Source organism: Octopus bimaculoides, chromosome 1 (assembly GCF_046866305.1).
Source record: "Octopus bimaculoides isolate indiv1 chromosome 1, ASM4686630v1, whole genome shotgun sequence".
In the NCBI taxonomy this organism is placed as follows: domain Eukaryota; kingdom Metazoa; phylum Mollusca; class Cephalopoda; order Octopoda; family Octopodidae; genus Octopus; species Octopus bimaculoides.
The window spans coordinates 160,376,698-160,403,017 of record NC_142928.1 but is presented as its reverse complement, the minus strand read 5'-3'; the positions used below and the strand labels follow the sequence as shown (position 1 = coordinate 160,403,017).

Here is a 26,320-nt window from a genome sequence, read left to right as displayed (position 1 = left end):
TAACCTCTCCGAAACTCGCCAAAGCGTAGGTAAATCAATCACGATGTAAAAACACTTTTGAAGTTATGCTGAACAACCGAGAGCCGCATAGCTCAAGCTTTCAGATGAGTTCATTATTAGGATCTCCCCTCCTTCTCCCTTTGACCAGGAAGGTTAGGTAGTCTTCTGTTTGGAAACCGTGGTGAAAAGATTGCTGGGTGGACAAAACTGAAAAGAATGAAAACAGATATTTACCTCTTCAGACACAAGGTGGGATTGAAAGGAAGGTACTGCCCTCCAGTGAGTTTCATGAAAAGCTGGCGTGAGTGTCGAGAATGGTTCAAGTGAGTGGATCTAATCTTAGCATGCGACAGTAGGCAGGAAGACACAGCTGAGAGAGAACACTTACCCTTGGTAATCATAGGTAAAGCTTGCTTAGTGAAGTCCTTTAATTATCCCGAGGTTGTGTCCCACCGAAATATCTCATTCCCTGCGTTTTGCATGCTTATGTTCTCATGCCTTTTATTTTTCATAATCGATTTTGCGTAAACACTCACTGCTTTACTGTATTCTGTTTTTGACAATGTCTTCTTTGCCAATCGCTTTTGAGGCAAATCAAAGAAATCATTATTTTTGTAGAAACGTTAGATGGTCAGATAAAATACTTTGTGATAGTTCCGAGACTTTACGTTACAAGTTCAAATCCTACTAAGGTCAACTTTACCTTCCATCCCTCCAGGATCGAAAAAAAGAAACCTCCGGTCAACAACTGCAATTATTGTAATTTACTGGTACCCTCTGACCAAATTTTTGACCTTGTGCTATGTTTTAAATTATTGCTGTGGAGCTGGTGGTATCGATATAGGGGTAGGGAAAATGCCTTGTGGTATTTAGTTACACCTTTTTGTTTTCTGTGTTCAGATTTCGCTAGAATCAACTTATTTTCCATCTTTCTGCGGCCAATGAAAATAATGTAAAATCAAAAAATGTTCACCACTCAAAATGTGTAGCCTGGTACCTATATTAGAAATCGCCGATAAAATTAATTTCACTAAAAGCACTATTTTTATTATTTCACTTTGAAAAGGGGTAATGATGAAGATCGACTTAATCGATTATATAAGGTTCACTTTGAATATGTTGTTTTTTTTTTGCACAAGTGAAAGATCAGTTATAACAATTATAAATTGGTGCTTCCAGTTCAATCGACAGAAACAATAGTAGTTGAAGATATTGCAGCAAAAGCAGTTGTTGTTCTTGTTGCTACTGTTATTTATGTAGTTGCTGGAAAAAAATTAAATAAACGTCTTACCTTCGGGAGATTAAGTGGCGGCAGGTGGATTAAGTTGGTAGGACGCCGAGGAAATGTTTTATGGTATGACATGGTGGTTCCCACATTTTCTTCCTGGTATACATTCTGGTGGGAAAACAGGGTTATTAGAGTGGCGTAGATTTTATATAATATTGTGAGACAGAATTAAAATTGTTAAAATTGATTTAGAAAGGCGTGAAATGCACATTAGAAGCAAAGGCGTGAAAATAGGGACAGAACAAACAAAAGAATAGCTTACACTTTTACCTTATATTTCAGTATTTCGGAGTTAAAATCCCTTTATCAAGAGAAAATGGACGATGGTGCTGAGTGCTGATACTTCCAAGTGCACCAATTACTATCGGTTTCACATCTACTCTCCTCATTAACTGCAACCTTCGTATTTCCCACTTTAAAAACGTTATAGTTGTTGATAATACTTTCCTTAAGATGTGCGCTGTGCCCAGTAAGGCTGCATTTTGTAAGACATCAATCTTGCATGGGATTTCCAGTTGCCTTAAGAAGTCTTGAAGTTTAAAAGGGATTGAGCTCAACGCTCCGATCACCACTGGTATCACTTTTACATTACTCTCTCGCATTCCACTTTTAATTCGGAGTACTTGGCGATTTTTTCAACCTCACAACATTCATGTCATTTGGTATGGCTACATCAATGATCTGACAGTATTTGTCTCTCTTACTCAATATGACAATATCCGGCCGATGGTGTTCGATTACACGATCCGTCTGAAAATCATAGTCCCAGAGTAGCGTTACTTTTCCATCCTCCTGCATAACTCTTCTTGGTACATGCTCATACTAGTTCTCTGTTACTTCATATTGTTATTTACGGCAATGAAGATACACACACATTTTATCGTGGTGGCGCTTATATTCTTTTTGTGCAAGGCTCTCACATTCACTTACCTATTATTATTATTATTATTATTATTATTATTATTATTATTATTATTATTATTATTAAAAGAAATAATTATTTTAATAAAAGAAATAATAATAATTATTATTATTAAGACGGCGAGCCGGAGAAATTGTTAGCACGCTGAACGAAATGCTTAGCGGTATTTCACCCGTCGCTACGTTCTGAGTTAAAATTCCGCCGAGGTTGACCTTGGCTTTCATTCTTTCGGAGTCAATAAATCAAGTACCAGTGTTTCACTGGAGTCGATGTAATCGACTAGGCCCCTCCCCATTAGATTTCAGGCCTTATGCCTATAGCAGAAAGGATTTTTATAATAATAATAATAATAATAATAATAATAATAATAATAATAATAATAATAATAATAATAATAATAATTATTATTATTATTATTATTATTATCATTATTATTATTGTTATTATCATTATTATTATTATTATTATTATTATTATTATTATTATTATTATTATTATTATTATTATTGTTGTTATTATTATTATTATTATTATTATTATTATTATTATTATTATTATTATTATTATTATTATTATTAACTTTCACCAAGCATTAATTTCAATTTCACATGACCTTATCTTCCCCACTTTTGGCATGTAAATATTGATTCGTTAAATCCTCCTATTATTGTTCACTATTCTTTTACGATGAATGAATATTCTTCCTGGGTGGTTTATGAGATAAATCGAATTCCCCACCGTTACTATATCTAATCTTTCTCTCACCGACAGCGATTAAATATCATATATTATTATCATCATCATCATCATCATCAAGAACAACAATAGCATTTCCGTTCTTATTGTAAACAATAATAATGAATTGAATTGAACAATAGTGAACTGGATAGGTTATCATTGATCAATTACGGAGATAATAGATTGTTGTTGTTCTTGTTCTTGTTGCTGCTGCTGCTGCTGTTGTTATTCTTGTTGTTTACCCTTGATTAAACAGACTTATGAACAAGTCAGCCTGATTAGGCAGACTTTTTTCAACAAAAGAACTAACTTTTTTTTTTACTTTCGGACGTAGTGTATTAAATATTCCATAATCCAACGTGAAAATTAAGTTTTAAAAAATCAACTATGATTTGAGGGCGATTTAGTTATCCTTTCTAGCAGGTTGAGCGATCACGATGACGCTCATTCGTTGACAATAATTTGGTTTTCTATAAAAGAAAAAAGCCTGCCATCTTTAGAGCAGAATATCATAAAGAGATATAGCGTAACGTCAATCCTTTCCCTTGGGAAATAGACGGCACAAAGTTAGTTGAGCAGTAAGAACTACAAGGTGGCGCTGCGTTAATTTAGTTTTACATGTCAGTTAGAGGACGAAGGACAGTGCCCATAACTTTTTCAAGCAATCCCAAACTGGTGAAACCTATACTGTTAACGCTCACATTGAACAACCGATGATCAATGGTTACATGATAAATATGGACGGAAAAAGAATTGACGTCAGGACCGAATACTAGCTACGGAGTGGAATTCGTGAAAGGCGCTGAGAAGTTACATTTGTACCATATTAAAATCGTTAAATAAGAAGCATTTACCCTGTTTAAGAAACATATTTTGTTCGTGTAGGCGCAGGTGAGGCTGTGTGGTAAGTAGCTTGCTTACCAACCACGTGGTTCCGGGTTCATTCCCACTGTGTGGCACCTTGGGCAAGTGTCTTCTACTATAGCTTCGGGTCGACCAAAGCCTTGTGAGATTTGTATATGTATGTGTGTGTATATGTTTGTGCGTCTGTGTTTGTCCCCCCAACATCGCTTGACAACCGATAGTGGTGTGTTTACGTCCCCGTAACTTAGCGGTTCGGCAAAACGGACCGATACAATAAGTACTAGGCTTACAAAGAATAAGTCCTGGGGTCGATTTGCTTGACTAAAGGCGGTGCTCCAGCATGGCCGCAGTCAAATGACTGAAACAAGTAAAAGAGTAAACGAGTGTTAAAACTCCATACAATAGGAATATGATAATTCAATTCACACCAAAACTTTATAATATGAAGTAAGTTTATGTACCGTTGGGAGGGGTGAATTTATGACGTTTCGTGTAGAAACAGTCATCGAAGCTGCGGGGAAGATTAATGAAATAATAAGAAAGTTTATCTAGAACATGTGCACAAATTTTTATTCGAATACATTTGGCTTTTGCCAGATTAGAGTAGTTTCATTGTATTACCAAATATGTCTTCAAATACCTCTTGCGCCCTGTATATCATATACACACACATATCTATCTATCTATCTGTCTATCTATCTATCTATCTATCTATCTATCTATCTATCTATCTATCTATATATATATAGGTATCGCTACGGCTAGAAAGGGAGCAGTAGGGTCCCTTGCTCACAGTTTACGGACACAGATCATGTATCGGTAGTCAGCTGGAAAAGATGTTTACCTGGGGCTAAAAAGTAGTAACATCATCCTACGTAGGACTATCACGTTGCGTTGGCAAATATACTTTACCACACACACACACACACACACACACACACACACACACACACACACACAACATATATATATATCATATGTTTGCATGCCATGGGCAAGTGTCTTCTACTATAGCCTCGGGCCGACCAAAGCCTTGCAAGAGGATTTGGTAGACGGAAACTGAAAAAAGCCCGTCGTATATATATATATATATATGTATATATATATATATGTATATATATATATATGTGTGTGTGTGTGTGTGTGTGTGTGTACATGTTTCTGCGTCTGTATTCCCCCCCCCCCCCTCACCATTGTTTGACAACTGATGCTGGTGTGTTTACGTCTCCATAACTTAGCGGTTCGGCAAAAGAGACCAATAGAATAAGTACTAGGCTTACAAAGAATAAGTCCTGGGGTCGATTTGCTCGACTAAAAGGCGGTGCTCCAGCATGGCCACAGTCAAATGACTGAAACAAGTAAAAGAATATATACATACATACATATATGCATACGTACATACATACATACATATATGCATACGTACATACATACATACATACATACATACATACATATATGCATACGTACATACATACATATTCATATTTGAAGGATAAGTATTTCAGCTGGTGGTCTGATTCAAATACAAGATTACACATCAGAAAATAAATATAATGTATTCATTAAATGATTACGATAAATTGAGACAAAGATCCTGTTTCGTTCGGGAAACTGTTGAAGCGAATATCAAGCTGGATCAGGTGAGAAAATCTATAAGATAGGCATTAGAAACATCAATGATATATTATTGATTGATAATTCTCTAAGTATAGAGTTATAGCGAAATATTTAGCAATCACCCGTTGCCGCGATTTGCTGGAATGTTGACCACGTGACCAATAACATTTGACCAATCACGACTTCGTCTAGAATAGGCTCCAGTGACAACATCAACTTTTAGCGCGCACCTTTCTAAACTCATCAATAGGCATAAAATGACAGACATGCGACCACCACCCAGAGAGCTTTGGAATGCACACACATACATGGTGGTGCATCAGCATGGCCGCAACTCTAAGCTGAAACTTTAAAAAAATATATATATATATGCACCAGCATGACCGCAGCCACTTGGCTGAAACACATAAATAAATATATATATATACGACGGGCTTTTTTCAGTTTCCGTCTACCAAATCCTCTCGCAAGGCTTTGGTCGGCCCGAGGCTATAGTAGAATGTAAGCAAACCGACTATCGGCAACAGTAACACAGAGCTGACATCAACATAATGAACTACCGACAACAACTAGCGGCTAACTCTTCGAATATTATTTCAATTACACCAAGAATAACATCGAAGCTCTCAATATTTGTCGTTTGTACGGCGGCAAGCCGGCAGAAACGTTAGCACGCCGGGCGAAATGTTTAGCGGTATTTCGTTTGTCTTTACGTTCTGAGTTCAAATTCCGCCGAGGTCGACTTTGCCTTTCATCCTTTCGAGGTCGATAAATTAAGTACCATTTGCGTACTGGGGTCGATAGTAGAGTTGTGTATCTGGAGAGAGATACCTGGAATGCGCGAGTGGGATGCTAAAGAAAGAGAAATATGTTAATGTAAATAAGGAGGATGATGCAGATACAGAAAATTATATGTATCTGAATAAAGAAGAGAACATAGATAAGGAAAAACTATATTATGTGAATAAGGAGTAGGTTGGAAGAAGTGGAAAGGATATAACTAAAATTAAATAATAAGAATGGAGTGATAAGTAGAGAAAAATAGATAAATAGGAAAGTAAAAGTAGTATACATAAATAGATTGCGAGCTAAAGACAATACTATAATAGTTCTGAAGCACTATATAAACTGAAGAGTATATAATGCCCAACATTTTAAGTAAGAAAATGGAAATTGGTGAAAAATAGTTAAAACAGAAGCAATTACGTATCTTTTCTGTTTGGCTGCCAAGATTCCAAAAATTAAAGTTTATTGAAAATTTTAAAAAAAAAAGTTATAGATGTTTAAAGTTTGATCATTTTCACCCAGTCAGGAAACAGGATTTGGAAGCTGTCATTTTGTGTGTGACTGCACATTTTGTTAACATCCTGAAAATAGCACTTGTGTTTTTGTATGAAACCGTAAACAAATGAATTACGCACGTATAACCCCTCATAACATTTTTATTTTTGGTTAATTTTCAGAAAATTTTTGCGAATTTGTATTCTACACGCAGGACTTCATACGATTATGCAAAAACAAACAAAAAAATTGTGGGGATGCGTGATTTAAGGCCTATTTAGCTGTTATTTTTAGCATACCTCGCAACTACCTCAATGACAAAAAAAAAACACCGAGTAGACAACACGTATTTTGTAGTTTTAAGCGTTCAATATATATTTAATGCGATAAACAGAACATTACAAATTAAATGTTTCTCAAAATAAGAAACTTATAGCACAAACTTAAAAGATTTATCCAAAATCAAAATAGCACATTACGAATTAGATATTTTTAAAAATACAAACATCTCAATACTCTTCCCTGGACCACCAACTTTAATTGGATGACGGAGCAAGTTCTCCGCACATACCTCCTTAACATAGATGTTATAATCAACAGCTGTGCAATGGCTCATCGCAGTTCTTCAACACAAAAACCGGACTGAAGTGAATTCCTTAACCCATGGGTAAAAGCAAAACATTACAGTCCTAAGAGAAAGAGTGCCACCTCCAAACCATGTGTCTTTCCTCACTAACACAGACTCCATACATCCTTGGCACGTGCATCACCAATACATATTCCCACCACGTTTTCTTGTACTGATAAAACGCTTCTTCGTTTTGCATAATTTTCTTTTGGGTGTAACACCCTGTAAAAGGTTGATAGTTGCAATAGAGACATTAGTCTCTCTCTATCACCTTTCAACAAAATTATATATTAAGAAACAGTAGAACAATTAACAACATAATAAAAATAAGTTTTATTTTTGGTGATGCTTGGTTTTACAAATCCTGCGTTATTCAGCCTGGCAGCCGCTGGTTATCTTGTAGTCGGCATCTAGATATTAAGAGCTTCGTTGAGGCATGCCAAAGGAGCAAGTTGTCACGTCGAAGGTATCATGCTAAAGAGGCTTAGAAAACGAAAGAAGCGCTATAAGTACTGGTTTTACTATGCATGCGCACTCGAGGGGCTTCCGGGAAGGCAAGTCCCTTGCGCACGCGTAGATTGTACTTCCTTAATGGCGGCCATAATTTCGCGCCATTACAACCCTTTTCTTGCAAGTACGAAACCGCATCCTCTTCTGGTGCGTAATTTAATGCCTATTTGGCTGCTATTTTTAGCACATGTGACAACTATCTCAATTACTGGAACATATTAGTCAATACGTGCTTTTTCGCAGACAAAGCAGTTCTCATGTTTGGCTTGTTACTTTGGAAAGAAGCACGAATGTGGCTTACGATTGGCTAAAATGACCCAAAATTTTAAAACGTTAATTGCTAATAACTCTGTTATTTATTTATTTACGGCGAAAATGATTTTCATGGCATTGATTAACATATCAATTCGAACAGAAATTGAGAAGATTGAAAACTGGCAGCCAAACAGAAAAGTTCTGCGATTACTACAAAGAATGTAGTTAGAAATTTACAGAAAAACAAAAACAATAACAAAAGTACTAAAAAGTTCATAAAATAAATGAATGGTGACACTTGTTGAAAGAAATGTAACCCTGGTAAACTTAGAATGAAAACAAATTTTTATAGAGATTAACTTTTAAGTTAAAGAATGAGAGGGAAATCAAGTAAAGAATCTGACATTCGTAACAAAGTCTTTATATACGGCCCCACTGGATTCATACGCAAAGGGAAAGAAAGGATTTATAGACTAATGAATAAAACGTGTGTGTGTGTGTGTGTGTGCGTGTGTGAGTGCGCGCGCATGTATGTGTGTGTAAATTTCCTTTCTGGAATGGTGGATCTCGAAGCAAACAAAAAAGAATTATTTCACGTTCTTTCGAAGTTTAAAAAATTCTAATAACGTCAATGATACATACATGTATGTATGTATATATATATATATATATATATATATATATATATATATATATATATATATATATATATATATATATATATATATATATATATATATAATCCAAGAAAGTTAGGGGTTTTGAATCCAACCCACTAAGGGATAATATCTATCCAATATACTGCCGGAAGGATACCCAATTATTACTATTATTAATTGTCCACTTAGTTGAAAAATAAACAGGTAAATTGATATAATACAATGTCTGCAAGTTGATGAATACCACATATTCCTCTCCATTTTCTTATTGCTATATATACATATATATGACTGAAACTTGTGTGGTAAGTAGCTTGCTTACCAACCACATGGTCCCGGGTTCAGTCCCACTGCGTGGCATCTTGGGCAAGTGTCTTCTACTATAGCCTCGGGCCGACCAAAGCCTTGTGAGTGGATTTGGTAGACGGAAACTGAAAGAAGCCTGTCGTATATATGTATATATATATGTATGTGTGTATGTGTTTGTATGTCTGTGTTTGTCCCCCCCCCCCCACCAACATCGCTTGACAACCGATGCTGGTGTATTTATGTCCCCGTAACTTAGCGGTTCGGCAAAAGAGACCGATAGAATAAGTACTAGGCTTACAAAGAATAAGTCCTGGGGTCGATTTGCTCGACTAAAGGCGGTGCTCCAGCATGGCCACAGTCAAAGGACTGAAACAAGTAAAAGAGTAAAAGAGATACCCGCGCGCTCGTATGTACATTTCTTCGTTAATACAATTGTAATATTTACTCAGTATATATTACATAAAGCAAATGTAATAAATACTTGACAGGAAAATACTAAATAGAATTGTGTCAAATGGACGATTCAAATCTTCCATATGTTGACTACAACACCTCCAACGTGTCCAAGAAAAGCCTCTAGTTCATATACAACATGTATATAGGTTGTTCTGCTATAAGGTGACCTCAATTTTTTGTTTATTTAGAAGATACGGGTTTAAAAAAGAAAAGGATTAGAGTTCCTTCGTTGGTAAATACATTGTGTTGCATTCCATTGTTTCTGCAGGGTACTGCCTTAGCGATGAACATTTCACTGTAGGTTATATCGTATGCTGGTATCTGACAAATGCCAGTCAGCTTGATAGAGATGTGCTGATCTTCTTAGAAGAATTTCAGAACGCATACAGAACACTCTTAACGCACGTCAACACACCATGTACGATACATATACATTCACGCGCACAGCCAACTCAAACAAATATTTAATTTCTCTTCCACACACTTCCACATAGCCTCAACGAATTGAAGAAACCTTCTTTTGACTTAACATAAATTCTTCAAACTACAAAGCGTCAAGCATATCTTCGTCCCGACCGATCACTAAATTCAGCCAGCTCAAATTAACCCTTTTGTTTGACCTTCCACTTTTTTGATCGCTCTCTTCTATTCCACACTCATTTTACTCCCTTACACTCTTTTTTTAAAAAATTTCTTCATTTTTTCCCCCCAACTCCATCTCCCAGTCCTATATCACACAAATTTATTCTATACCCGAACTGTGCTCCCAAAGACTCGCTTTTAAGAACCAACCTCACTCCATTCTGCCGACACCTATTACACGAATGAGATATTAAACCATTTCATGAAATAATCACAATCTAGCAACAATAGAGAACGAGAGGCCAGTGCAGAAACTGCAAGGATATGCCCCAATCATTGTAGCTATGGACATGGTCTCAGATTTGATCCGTTAAAAGCTTGAAAAAGAGCCTAAAAGGATCACAGTTTCATTTAGCAACACCGAAGTGGACAATTATTACACAATTAAAAGACCCCCCAAAAAGCCGCACAACTGTGCTCGAACATTAAAGACGGATAATAGTAAGTCTAGAACGAACTATTACACAACCATAATCCATTAGGGAGTCGCACCATATTCTTGTACCACGGCTTGTATTAAAAAAAAACATCAGCTACCTACTGTTGCAGTACCTGCGCACAGAGACATACACTCACTTACGTCACCAGAGAGCCACGCAGCATTATTCATGTTTACCCAAAACCGAGCGTTGCTCATAGTAATATACCAAGCACATTATATAATAACCTTAAGACGGCAGAGAAACTAGATACAGTTATATTAAACATCATTCATAATTGTCAAAATATAAGAAAACTGAATACAGCTCTTAATATTTCACCACAATGTCATTTTGTGGCTGTGCTTTATTTATTGCGAATGCTCTCCTCCACAGTTATCAATTGCGCAACGGTTATATTACACATTACTCATAACTGCCCAAATAACAAATGGCAACTATAGTTCATAGCACTTCATTATAATGACACTTTACAGTATTTTGCAACTATGTGTTGTGAATATAGTTCTCTGTTGTTATTAATTTGGGGTGCATGCCTCGAATGTTGCATTTATTACTCTTTTACTTGTTTCAGTCATTTGACTGCAGCCATGCTGGAGCACCACCTTTTAGTCGAGAAAATCGACCCCAGGACTTATTCTTTGTAAGCCTAGTACTTATTCTATCGGTCTCTTTTTGCCGAACCGCTAAGTTACGGAGACGTAAACACACCAGCAGCGGTTGTCAAGCGATGGTGGGGGGACAGACATAGCCACACAAACACACATACATATATATATATGTAGTGAAACCATTTTTCACCATTATATACAAACAAACGCGAGCGTAGTAGAAGCATCTCTTTCCCTGTCATCACCTGACTGACTATTCTTTGCGCGGGTAAATTATCTCCACCCGTTCGCCCCAGGACGCAAACTGACCAACCATAGCCCCTAATAAGGTCACGTGAGAGTGTTTTTCTAATGCTTCTCTGGAGCCTACCTTCAGCTATAAATAGCCTGCTAGACACCCGGCAAATTCGTCGCGGCTCAGATCTTAGATCTGGTCGTTCCGACCACACACGCGTAACACAGCCAGCCAGTTTCCAGCGACGACATCGACAACCACTTCAACTACGAACTACAAGCATCGCCCCCGACGTCGCCAGCAGCAACACGACTCTATGACTACCAGCATCGCCGCCAGCGTCAACATGACTCTACACGTACACAAGCTACCAACCGCTAACAGCAGCACTTCTAACCCTGTTTGTGTGATTTTTTCACCACGAAAAATAACAGACAAGAACCCAGCCTGCGAAGAACATCTGTATTCAAGAACCCGGCCCGGCATTGAAGCCCTAACATCACGACGAGTGATCGCTCTGCCCACACGCCTTAACTTCTTATATACAGACCTATAATACCACTGTGTACTCTAAGAACTGGTAAATTCTAATACGTCTTACTGACTCTATTCTATACTCTGTAACTCTTACATACACATACATATTTGTACACACACTCTTTTGTTTACATGACGGCCTGTCTTATATTGTGTTTTATTATGTCGCATTCACACTCACACACAGACATACGATTTAATGCTCCAATAAATTCTACTGTTATTCATCTTCATCGGTTGAGTCCTATCTTGTCCTTACTGGCATTTACGAATTCTCTATGTTATAGCATTATAACATAATTTATCATCTTATATTTTGTGTTCGATCGTGTGACGCGTTTAATAAAGGAGCCCTGTTTTTCCATTCGTCACCATTTCTCCTTTTGGTTCGCACGGTCGTTCTTACATATATATATATATATATATATATATATATACGACGGGCTTCTTTCAGTTTTCGTCTACCAAATCCACTCACAAGGCTTTGGTTGGCCCGAGGCTATAGTAGAAGATGCTTGCCCAAGGTGCCACGCAGAGGGACTGAACCCGGAATCATGTGGTTGGTAAGCAAGCTACTTACCACCCAGCCACTCCTGATTATATGAATCCTTTGATTCCTTTGATTCGAGCTCTATGTAAATATATGTCTAAGAAGAATAAATAAACGATACATACATTCATAAAAATGTATATGCATACACACACACATACATGTATATACGTATATAACAACAACAACAACAACAATAGGAACAACAACAACAGCAGCAACAACATCAACAATAATTATAATCAGAGAGCAAATAGAGGAAGGGGCTGATAAGTGTGGAAAACTAAGTACATATCGAACTCGGGAGCTTACTGAGATACCTATCCCAAAGTAAGGAAACCTTAATAGTATAGTTGGGAATGAGGGCGTATTGAACGCAGAGAAAAGGCGGAAAACAAAAAGCAAGAAGTACAAAAAGGACATGAAGAAGCATTATGCAACAAGTTTCTGGAAAACATAGGTGGGACTTTCTGAAGAAAGGAGCACTGAAAAAAAGAGACTGGCAGCGCAAGACCAAGCTTTGGTCACAAACTGGAGGGTCAACCTTAGGAACGAGCAAGTATCTCCACTGTGTCGCATCTGTGATAGAGTGGACGAAACCATAGCCTATATCGTGAACAAACGCCTTAGACTTATCCAGAACCATTACTAATTGTGACGACACGGTGAGGTAGCGAAAGTGCAACACTGGAAACTTTGTAAAATGTGGGGTCTAGAGAGAGGCAAGACGTGGTATGAGCGCAAACTGCAGAGAGTAGCGGAGTTGGAGACTAGCAAAATACCCTGGGATTTCCTACTCCAAACAGATCAGGTGTTAGAGCATCACAAACTGGACCTAGTGGTGGTGGACAAGGTGCACCACATGTGCTATATAATTGATATTGCATGCTCCTTTGACTCACGAATGGTCAAGAAGGAAGGCGAAAAGTAGCGTTGCTATTATGCAAAAGTGTCGTAAGTCCAAAACGTTGCTTTTTCAGAAAACGAAAAATAGTTTCACCATTCCATAGTAAAATCGCTGCACTAATTTTTGACAGTTTTTGATATATTGGCATCTGAAGCAGCTGGAGATAGGACAGTTTGACCAAAAGAACCGGCTATTGCAAGCAAAAATAAATATTGAAAAAAATCGCTTTTGGCCAAATTTGGACATACGACAGTTTAACAAAATAGCAGCAATATATATATACAATCCTCTTAAGTACGAAGTAGCCTGGCCCCTTTCTCCGATGCTTGCGTATCTTGTCTGCTCGCTACTTACTCCCACAATTCTCCTCTCCTATTCACCTTACCTTATTTTTTCGCACGACTCTCTCTCCTCCCACTCTCACTCTCTTACTCTAATCTCCATCTCTCTTTCTCGCCTGAAATTACTCTTTCTTTCATCTCTGAAATTTAAAATGACTGTCCACTATTGATTGACACTTAATTTTGCTAAATAGTTAACTGTTTTGTAGACTCTATCCACTCTTCAGTAAGTTGAAAGTCACCACCAGTGTTATCAGACGACAATTCTCTTCTAGTCTGGACTTGTCATTATACGATGTCATTTAGTCCGGTGGTGATGGTGGTGGTGGGGTGGGGGAGAAGGACAGAAATAAATCGTTTGGAAAGAATATATCTCACTCCTGATATATTGACTTCGTGCTGCTCTTTATTAAATATTCACTTTGCTTTTCATCGTGGTTTCCTCCTTCTCCGCCACCACCATCCAATCACCACTATCACCACCACCACCACCACCACCACCACCACTACCCCACTATCGATAAAATAAGTACTAGTAATAATTAACTGGCTGAAAATTTCATGTCTTGCAGTATTTGTTCCTATTCTCTGTGTTATGAGTTATCTGTTTTTCTTGGAATCAATTATATTACGTAGGATTCTATTTGGATTCTTAACGAATGTTCGTTTTTTAACCATATGAAATTATGTAAATGTCGTTGTGAGATAAGGAACTTGCTTCCCAACCACAGGATTCCAGGTTCAATCCCTGGCGCGGTCCCAGGAATTTTTCGAAGGGAGGGCACAAGGTCAGAAGGGAATATAATTCCAGGAGAAAAGGGCGTAATAACATTATTTAGAAGGGTGCACTTATTTTCTTGAGTGGGGCACGTGTCCCCTCATCGCCCCCCTTGTGTCCGCCCCTGAATCCTACTGCATGGCATCTCGGGCAAGCATTTTCTACTGTATCCCCCTTGTGAGTAGACTTGGTAGACGGAAACTGAAAGAAGAAGCCCATATTATACACAAACACACGTATATATATATCTATGTATGTATGTATGTATGTATGTATGTATGTATCTATGTATGGATATTTCTATGTACTTCTGTGCCCCCCGCCACTACTTGACAGCTGGTGTTGTGTGTAAGAGTTTCATACAGTTTCCGTCAACTAAATCCAATCACAAGGCATTGAAGACGCTTGCCCAAAGTATCGCATAGTAGGACTGAACTTGAAATCACGTGATTGCAAGTCAAGCGCCTTACCCACATAGCGATGCCATTACTTAAGGAACCTGTAGGTTTTGATACAAGTCGAGGTTCATAGGATCGGCACCTAATACTATGAGTGTTTCATAGACTTAAGGATCTTACGTCATGTGTTTGAGATACACCATGTAATACAAAGACCACAAATAATAAAACAATTGAATAAATAAAAAAAATAGGAGTGGCTGTGTGGTAAGTAGCTTGCTTAACAACCACATGGTTCCGGGTTCAGTCCCACTGCGTAGCACCTTGGGCAAGTGTCTTCTACTATGGCCTCGGGCCGGCCAAAGCCTTGTGAGTGGATCTGGTAGACGAAAACTGAAAGAAGCCCGTCGTATATATATATGTGTGTATGTGTGTATATGTTTGCATGTCTGTGTTTGTTCCCCAATCATCGCTTGATAATCGATGCTGGTATGTTTACGTCCCCGTGACTTAACGGTTCGGCAAAAGACACCGATAAAATAAGTACTAGGCTTACAAAGAATAAGTCCTGAGGTCGATTTGTTCGACTAAAGGCGGTGCTCCAGCATAGCCGCAGTCAAATTACTGAAACAAATAAAATAATTTAATAATACTTACTAACATTTAATAGTTTATGATTTATTGATAGGAGGCGAGCTGGCAGAATCATGAGCACGCTGAGCATAAATTCTTAGCAGCATTTCATCCGTTTTCATGTTCTGAGTTCAAATTCCGCCGAAGACAATTTTACTTTTCATTCTCTCAGGTTAATAAGATAGTACCAGTTGAGTACTGAGGTTGATGCAATCGACTTACCCCCCCCCCCCCCTACGAACTTACTGGCTTTGTGCCAAAATTGGAAACCAATGTTTTAATATATAATAAGGCGCCGATCTGGCAGAATCGTTAGCTCGCCGGCAAGGTGTTTCGCGGCATTTCGTCCGTCTTTACGTTCTGAGTTCAAATTCCGCTGAGGTTGGTTTTTGCGTTTCATCCTTTCGGGATCGATAAAACAAGTCCCAGTTGATCAGTTCCCCGTCACTGCTTGCCTTGTGCCGAAATTTGAAACCAATATTAATGCCATTAGTCTTGGAGAGCCAGCAAAAGTCATTGACTTTACCTCTTCCTCTAGACATAAAACATAGAAAACGAACATAAAAACGAAAACATAGAAAACGAACTTTTTCGAACAATCTTCTCTACCCGCAGTTATCACATTCGGTTAAAATGTCTTACGGTTAAGTCGGCTCTTATGAATTTCCCTGAAGAGAAGATAACATCTTTATCAACATCACTCATTCCTTTGGAAGGAACCATTTGTAATCTTCGAAACATATGTCGGAAATAAAAGAATTCATTTAACATATGCGTAATACTCCATTTATTAAATTTTATATTTACTCAAATACCCCAAACTAACAGGGAGTTTCTACCTCATAAACAGGAGTTACACCACAGTCATTTTGTGATCTTTGCTACCTGGTATCTATTAATCAATTTGTTTTGTCTGAGTTAATTGTTAACTAAGAGAAAATAAATACATATAATCAAATATATATATATATATATATATATATATGTGTGTGTGTGTGTGTGTGTGTGTGTATAGCTAATATAAGACAATAATAATGTTTTTAGTGAGAAGGATACAATGAATTTTGAGGAAGAATTTTGTCAAAACGCGGCTCTAAATTAGATAAACAATTAAGTAACTCCTCATATACCATTCGTAATCATTCCCATTTTTTTTTACTTCATTTCTATAAGTGCAGTGATGCCTAATTCGCGAAGATAGGATGATACAAAGGGAAACAGAGATGTAACGGCTGTAGTAGTTAATCGAGGATATTGGCTCCAAAGTGAAATCCAAAATTCTGACAATTCTAGCACAGAAAATGAGGCTTTGTGCACAGGATCGTTTTCCATGTCTATTAAATTTTCGTCAGTTAATGTTAATGGCAGAAGTGTACTGTCGTATCTTGCGAAAGGATTGATGACCCACTCGTACATTTGATAATCAAGTGATGGAAAATACTTAGAAAATGATACAGAGAGGTTTTCAACTGTCTTCTGCACTTCTGACAAAATTTCAAATCTGTTTTGAAAAGCCTTTACGCTTGGGAAGCAATCAGGCTGCGAGTTTTTAAATTTCCTTATCCACAGTTCTAACTTGTCGATGAAAGATTTTAATTTGCCTGTAATTGTAATAATATTTTCGTTCGCTCCTTGCAGACACAAATTTAAAACGTCCAACTTCTCAAAAAGATCGTTGAGAAATACGACTTCTAGCCACAAATTATCATCGTTAAGAAATTCAAATCCAGAATTTTCAGCATCGAAGAAACATATCATTTCAGTTCGCAAAGAGGTAAATCGAGAGAGCACTTTTCCTTTCGAGAGCCATCGTAATTCTGTATGAAGCAGAAAACACTCAATATGAAAGCCCATAGTTTCATATAGGGGTGCAAAAAGTCTGCACCGTAGGGAATGCGATTTTATGTATTCACCACTTTAACAACGCTGTCCATCGTCTTCAGGAGGCCATCAGGTAAAAATTTTGACACCAAAACTTCGCGGTGAATCATGCAATGTACAATTTTAACTTGTGAATTTTTTTGTAATATATGAGCCAGGAAGCCATTTTTTTCGATTCTGCATGGATAGGGCGCCATCAGTACAAACGCTAATACAAATTTGCTACTGCATCCCTCTCAATACATTTTGGTTTACCAGGTTAAAGACATCTCCAGTCGTTCTTTCCTTCAATTCACAACAAAAAAAAAACTCACTTATGATTTTACCACCTCTGATGATTCGCAGAAATGAAATTAGTTGAGCTTTGTTGCTGATGTCTGTACTTACATCGATTTGTAAGGCCCATAAGCTTTCGAGTTCATTTTTTTGCTTCAGTTAAATGTTCGCGGAGCTGATCATCAATGTCTCATGAAATGTCCTTGAATTTTACGAGAAATCGTGTGGGCAGACAAAGGAATGGTCTCAATTTGTTTGACGGTTTCTTTACTAATCATTGTGCTAACGGCGATTTCCAAGGCTGGTAAAATAATGTTTTTGGCATCAGAATGTGGTTTTATTTTCTTTGTCAAAAGCTAGGCAATCTTATAACTAGCGGTTTTAGCTTTTTCGGGAATTGAGAGAAATTTCTTCAGCCTTTTTGATTGATCTTTTAAATTATTTTTTTAGCATCTCAAAGTATTCTTTTGGTTTGTCCTTATGTTGCAGATGAATGTTAATAAATGACGTTGAAGTTTACTGGGAACTATCGTTTCATTTGAGAGTGTTGTTAAACAAATCATACGAATGTTCTTGGATCGTTGTTTTCCGTAAATCCCGAAAATATTTTTCGTGGCACTCCAGGAATCTGTCGCGGCAGACACTGCTCTAGACTAAGCACGTAAAAGGAAAACCCCGCCTTACTATTAAAAAAACCCCCCAGATTAGATATTCTCCGACATACACTAAAAATAACGGAATGGTTATGGCTAGACTGTTTTTTGTCACAGGTCTGCTCAATCAGAGCTGATATTCGGCTAAAAACAACAACAACAATCTCCATCTAGGTTGAAATAACGATTTTTTAAATTGCGATTAAGAGTCTAAATTATCAATTGTTTTGATTCTTACAGAACTTGTCAGTTGTACTGAGCTCAGACACGTAACCAACCGATCAAAATAGTGTAGAAAATTTTAAGTGACACTTTCCAGCGAACATCGTCAACAAACTCGATGCAATTAAAACAAATAGATAATTGTTTCTAACAGAGGCTTGAGGTTTCAAATCTAGTGGTTGATTAGTGATTGACTGGGACTTTATTTTATTGTCCTCAGAGGAATAAAAATCAAAAGTGACTTCGGTGAAGCTTGAACGTAGAACCTAAAGAGCTGAAAGAAATATCGCCAAGCATTTTATTCGACACGCTAACGATTCTGTTAATTCACTGAACAATGTTAAATTAATTGTATTAGTTGTGTACAGCTAACTTAATCATTCCTCTTCCACACCCAGCAGCGAATGAATTCAAGGAATTTTATGACACCACATAGATATCCATCGCACATATACATGACATATACATACATACATACAACAAACAGAAAGACACAGAGAAACAGAGAGATAGACAGACAGACAGATAGATAGATAGATAGATAGTAACAAAATGCAGCCATAAATGCACATACATTGCACCTATATAAACAGAGGCATATTGATGAATAAAAACATGCTTATATATATATATATATATATATATATATATATATATATATATATATATATATATATATATATATATATATATATATATATATATATATATACAGAGAGAGAGAGAGAGAGAGAGAGAGAGAGAGAGAGAGATATGTTGAAACGCGTGACTCAGTGGTTAGGGTGTGCCACTCATGAACGTAAAATTGTGGTTTCGATTCCTGGACTGGCTGATATGTTGAGTTCTTGAGCAAACCATTTCATTTTACATTCCTCCTCTGCACTCAGATAGCCAAAAGAAGTAATCCTACGACGGACCGACGACCCGTCCAGGTGGTGGTAGTTGGGGATATATATGCCACAGAATCCGGGAAAACAGCGTTATGAGTCTATGGCTCGGGAAGCACCGTTGATGTTTATTTTTTGTTGTTTTCTAAACAGATACTGAGAAAGATAGATAACTAGATACATACAGAGATCTGTTTGTATATATATATATATATACCTATACTGACATAGATAGACAGACAGATATATATATATATATATATATATATATATATATATATATATATATATAGATAGATAGATAGATAGATAGATAGATAGAGAGAGAGAGAGAGAGAGAGAGAGAGAGAGAGAGAGATCAAATGCGTTCCAGTTATAACTATATCTTTTTCGAGTATTATGTTTCTAAGACAGACCCTAATATATCTATTCCTTTTCAAGACGGTAGAGAGTAGTTTGTGGTATGTTTAGCCGTTATGCCTAGTAGTTGGAACGACCATGTAGGGAGATCTTGTTGGTTCGCAGATAGAACATTCAAGTAGGCTCATGTCATTACGAAGTGTTCCCTGCACTTTACTACATGATTTACCTGCAGAAGACAGCCTTGAAAACTTTTTCAGTGTTGTTATTTTAATTATATTAGAGCGCACGCACACACACACACGCACGCACACACACACACACACACACACACACACACACACACACACACACACACATACACACACACACACACACACACACATTCCACGCACACAGGTGTAGATGTAACAAAAAGTATATAAACTTAAAAGCTGTTCAGATATGCTTGAGAGATATTAGAGCCTGTAAAGGTTTTTCACTGTTGTTTGTCATGAAACAAAAATCCTCGCTCAACATAGAACAGTGTTAAAACACCACAGTCAGCTCAGAGCGCTCTTTATTTCACTGATGGATGCATTACGGACTCGTTTGCTTTCTTGAACACCAGATACCAAGAGAAGCGACTCTGGGATGACTAGAAAGCAAAGCTTCTGACATCGTAAATCAGATAAAGATTATTAACCGATTGCAGTCATAGTCCGCCAGGCCAGAACCCCTATGTAAGTAGATGCACGAAGGCTCTGACGAAGAGTGTAAAAACTTAAAACGCTCTGTGCTGATTAGGTATCTTAATACCTTTTTATCATCAGCGAGAATTTTTCTCCAAGACAAACTGTAATCAAAAGCCTCAACATGTTCAACTATTTCTCAAACATGTAGCTGGAATCTTCAGCAGTCACATCACTACGCCCGATGCTGCGATTCGCTAGAATATTACCCATGTGACGAACAAAGTTTGCCCAATCACGACTTCACGTTGAATAGGTTCCAGCAACGATTTCATCTTTTGGCGCATTTCTTTCTGAGCCTAACCATCTGTATAACATCAGCACACCTTGACTACTTGACAGAGAGCTCTGGGAATGCAGCAGAGAGTGCATTGAGAGACAGCAGAGACGAGACGGAAGACAGACGGCGAACAGATACGGAGAGTTGCTGACAATAATCACAATGAACGACTGGTGAACAACAATGAACAACAAAACGACCAACAGCTAACTTTTTGACTACTATTACAATGATACGAAGGACAATTACATTCGAATTCTCTCGGCATTTTATCATCCGCAGTAACGACAGTATTTTTTTTTTTTTTTGTGAATGAAAAGAATAAAAATTCTGTTTGTCAAAAATCGTAACTTTCCCTTGTGTTCTTAGTACAAACACATTTGAATTGATCTTAAATGATACTTTGGTTTCTTGCTTATAATCTACATGCATAGATGACGTATGTTTTCAGGTTTGTGAGTGTATTTACTTGTTCACATTTCGAAGTTTATTATTGCTGATGTTGTCGAACAATGTTTTTCATCACACAGAAATATTTTCCTTAACAAGTGTTAAGTAGGAAAAAGGATTTGTGGGTCGCATCACGTAGTTCGGCCATTTACCTACTTACAATAGAACTGTTCGATTGGGCTTGCCTAGAACTACACAACAGATCATACTGACGAGCAGAGGAAAAATGAAACAAAACAATTACTCTCATATTGAAAGTTATCGATGGATACTCTATGAAGACATGTGATAACATGAAGCGGAAAATCAATTTACGTTTGTATACAATAGAAATCACACAAAGCAAATATCTATCAGATACCTGCAATGAAACTACGAGCACAATGCACCCAGGTGAATAATATAATTAAGAAAGGAGCCAACAGTAGGAACAACTTTGTCGGCGCTGTCAAATCTGCCTCATATCACGCACAAATGTCTTCGATTATAGGTTTACTCGATCACGACTGAGCTCGATTTAATAACAACAACAACAAAACTGGAGGTAAACCTCGACAGCTTGTATCAGTGAACAGCACATTCCATCATAACTTGTAAAGTGAATCGATCAATCAAACAATCGGCCTTCGAAGCTGTAGAACAACCAAACCCCAATCATTCGGGATTCACAGCATAGGTTGGACTGTTCAGTCTTTCGATCGCTGAATACAAAACATAGCTCACGAGACCTCCGTTCGGGTGACTTTTCTTAGCCAACAACCCATCCTTGTACGCCAATCTATCACAAGGTTACTAGTTTTCAACTGAGTGGACTAGAGCAACGTGAAATGAAGTGTTTTGCTCAAGAACACAATGCACAACCAGTCTGGGAATCGAAACCACGATCTTGCGATCATGAGTGCCACACCCTTACCTCTAGGACACGCACCTAGTGAATAACGAGTTTCCTGTACATCAGTAACATCTTATGAATCATCTAATTAATCTCCTTCGTTTATTCAACTGAAGGTATCTTATAAGATACTATCTCATATGTTTATAATCAAATACACGAAACACTTACATGGTAACAAATGCACAGAAATACATACTATAATAAAATGAAAGATAAAAGAAAATGGGTTGTAGCGTTCCTCGGTTTCATAGCGGCAAGTATCCCCGCCTGTCACACGGAAGACCGAGGTTCGATTCTCCGCCAAGCTGGTTGAAAACATTTTAGGCGCATGCATGGGTGTGTGGTAAGAACACATGGTTTCGGGTTCGGTACCACTGTATGACACCTTGGGCAAGTGTCTTTTACTATATCCCTGGGCCGACCAAAGCTTCGGGAATAGATTTGGTCGAGGGAAACTGAAAGAAGCCCGTCGTATATACATGTGTGTGAGCGTGTGTATATGTGTGTGTGTATGTATGTGTGTGTGTGTGTGTGTGTGTGTGTGTGTGCGTGTGTGTGTGTCTTGTCACCGTTTGACAACTGGTGGTGGTTTGTTAACGCCTCTGTAACTTAGCGGCTTAACAAAAAGATTTCGATAAATAAGTATCATACTTAAAAATAAGTATTACAGTCAATTTGTTCGATTAGGCTCTGCGTTTAAGATTACTGCGAGCCCAAAAATATTATGACTATTGGGCAAATATATGAAAAGACATAAATACGAGGATGTGCCAAATGGTTTCTAATTAATAAAGCTGCACTCTCAGAATAAACCATGTGAATAAATACGATAATTAACACCCAATTAATAACTTGTGACAAAATACATAAATTAACATCACAGGAATCACCTTATTTAACAAAATTTCCTACTGTCTTGGCTGCTATTGAAAGGTTTGGAAAGTCCTGATCATTCTCACCTTTATAAGTCCCAGATTTTATAAGTTTTTAAAAGGTATACTCCCAGATGATAGTCTATCTGTGATTCTGTTTAGTTTAGCAATAAATCCACAGTAATTATTTTTATATCAAAGTTAAGTTTACGAGCTTCAGTAGCAATAAACATCAATATAACCCATAATTTATTTCTTGATGATCAAAATTCGAATCACCTACAAATACGAAGTATTGCTGAAAAGCTGCTGGCTTTAAGGGTACTGCGAAAGGCCTGTTTGGAGCCCCAACCTTCCAAAGTTCTTTTACAAGGCTTAGAAAAAGGACCACAGCAATAAGTGTGTGAATCTGAGAGGGGAATGTGTTGAATAAAATCATAATTAACTAATCATCCAGTATTTTCTTTTACCCAAAGCCAGGAACTTTCCAGCACCCCTTCGTATGAGAAACAGCTGGACGTTTTCAATTGAAGCATGGATGGAATTTAGTCGAAAGAAATGTTCATTCTTGATAGAAAATGTCATTAAAATGCTTTCAAATTATCTAAGGTCTTTCTATTGTCTGTGCTTCACATAATAAGTATTACAAATAACTTATGCGGCCCCTCATGCCAACAACATATTATGAATGAATGTATTTTTAGAAATTTTAGAATGATGCTAATATTGACTGAGAACATGAAACTGCTACAGCATGTCACATTTTGAAAACTACATTTTTGCAATCTAAGAACAAGAGACTGTTACAAAATATCTATTGAACAATGACCTCCCCCTCCCCTAATGCACTACTGGAAATGATTGTGTCATACATTTATGTAAGCTATTACACATGTAATCACCAGCTCCTCAGTACAACACAACATTGTTGCTTGGAAGATTTATTTGGAGATAAATATAATTGTAATTTCTGGCTTTAGATATTGGATAAATCTTCCAAACAACTACCACTAAAAGCCAAACACAAATACCTTTCATAATTATTTGGAGCAGCAAACATAAGTATTTTCATTATCAACTACATAGTGTTCAGGCTAGATTTGACGATTTCATATGTCTCCCATTTTCAAGAACAACTTGCTGTATCGGTGAACAGTTGACGGCATTGAAGAGCACAAAGATTAAAGTTGTAGCTGTGAAAAAGTTACCTGACATGAGGGACTGGAAACCATCTGAATATTCTTTTCTACTCTAAGCACAAGGCCCAAAGTTTTGGGGGAGGGGGCCAGTCGATTAGATCGACCCCAGTACGCAACTGGTGCTTAATTTATCGACTCCGAAAGGATGAAAGGCAAACTTGACCTCGGTAGAATTTGAACTCAGAATGTAAAGACAGACGAAATACCCGGCGTGCTAACGTTTCTGCCACCTCGCCGCCTTGGAAGCCATCTGAATATTGGACAAGAATTACCTGTGTCATGATGATTCTCACTGGGTATCAAAATGCCGACATCATGACTGCGCCTCAAGGCTATGTGGACCCTATAAAAGTTGTAAGACGTGACCTGGACGGCTGAAACTGAAACTATGAAGTAGTGGCCAGCAGGAAAGAGATGGTCTTTGGGTATGTCACCAGTGAGGGTGATGTCATGTTACCTCAAATTTTTTAACAGGATTTTGCGCTCCATTCAGACGGTTATGTGAAGCTGTTATAGACTGTGGTCAAATCATCATTGGAGAGGGTTGCTACTGGAAAGCCATATATGTGGCGGGAGGATTCAACTCCTTGCTCCGGAAAGAGTCAGAAGTGTCGGAGAATTTCTACAACTATACCAGCCTCAATTTCTGGCCTCGCAATTCCTCTGATCGTAATCCCGTGGGTTACTATGTGTAGGACGCAGTTGTGAAAGACACCAGAAAGACTCCAGTCGCTCTACCTACAACAATCAAGGCCGAGCTGGTGCTCAAGATCAAAGAGGTGTTTGAAGATCTTTTCAAGGACACAGTGAGGAAAACATGCGCCAGGTTCTAGAACCATCTTAAAGTTATGGTGGAAACTGAGGGCGGCTACTTTGAGTAAGCTATTATCTCCCAGACCTAGTAAATATCTTTTGATTTTTAAAAAATACTTGGATGGGATACTGTGTTTTCTTTTCTTATGCAAACTGTCAAATTTAGCCTGAAAACCCTGTACTTCGAATCGTATAAAGCTGTCGACAGTGAACATTAACAGCATACTGTTATAATTACAGGAGTAGTGGATCTTCTTTAAATAATAATCTTTCAAATTAAGAGCTTTCCGACGACTCGGTACTTACGCAATGTAAAACTATAAATATTAAAACTTAAATATAAAAGGTAAATGACTTCCATATAATTGTGAAAATGCTTATTTAATGCCTGACATTCAATATACATAATTCGGTAAAGGCTTTTTGATGATAGACAAACATAGTTTTCACTGTTTTTCAACTTCAATGAAAATGCTAATGTATTTATCCAGTGCATCTACCGTGAGTTCAACTAAAGAAGGCACAAAATATAACCTAACGAGTAGAGGAATAAAATTTGCTTACACTTTCAGTACAGAGTAAGGAATGTACGCATGTGATATATAGCTGTGTGCTGTTTGCCTCTGATGATTAATTGTAAGAGATATATTATTCTATGCGAGTATATATATAAGGTTATAGCCGAGACAGGAGTTATGGAACCATTGTAGATTTCCAATATAGCCGATATATAATTGTTAAAGGGGACAACGAAACTTAAGGCAAGACAAACATCTCAAGTCATATACGTTATCATTATTGGAAAAATTCAGTCTTACAACTGTTTCTGGGATATCCCAGAGAATGGGATATTCCGTCATGGGAGACAAATTGGGAAGATGAGAAGGGTATAGATTAATGAAGGGACGACATAGAGGACAGGAGAAAAGGAATAAGATGAAGAAAGAAAAGAAAAAAAGAAGCATAAAAGTTCGCAGTTCAACTTTCCGATCGTGTAGATGTTAGTCCATAAGCTCTTAGGTGCAATCCTGTGTAAATCTATGTAGGTTAAAGTCTTAATAGTGTAAATATCCAGAAATAAACGCGAACGTATCGACGTTCTGTAAGAGAATGATAGCGGAGGTGGCTATTAAGGGGTAAAGAGAAAGAGAAATAAATAGAAAGGTAAAGAGAGTGAGGGAGGAAAGCAAGGATTGGTA

At 37.5% G+C, this 26,320-nt stretch overlaps 1 protein-coding gene across 1 annotated transcript in view; it reads right to left on the bottom strand.

Annotated features, from left to right (window-relative positions):
- LOC106881001 (dynein axonemal heavy chain 3) overlaps positions 1-26,320 on the bottom strand; it is a 172,777-nt gene that overhangs the window by 145,554 nt on the left and 903 nt on the right. Inside the window, exon 2 of the mRNA XM_052972117.2 lies at positions 1,292-1,396. Within this exon, the coding sequence (XP_052828077.1) occupies positions 1,292-1,396 (105 nt within the window). The remainder of the gene's footprint in view (positions 1-1,291; positions 1,397-26,320) is intronic.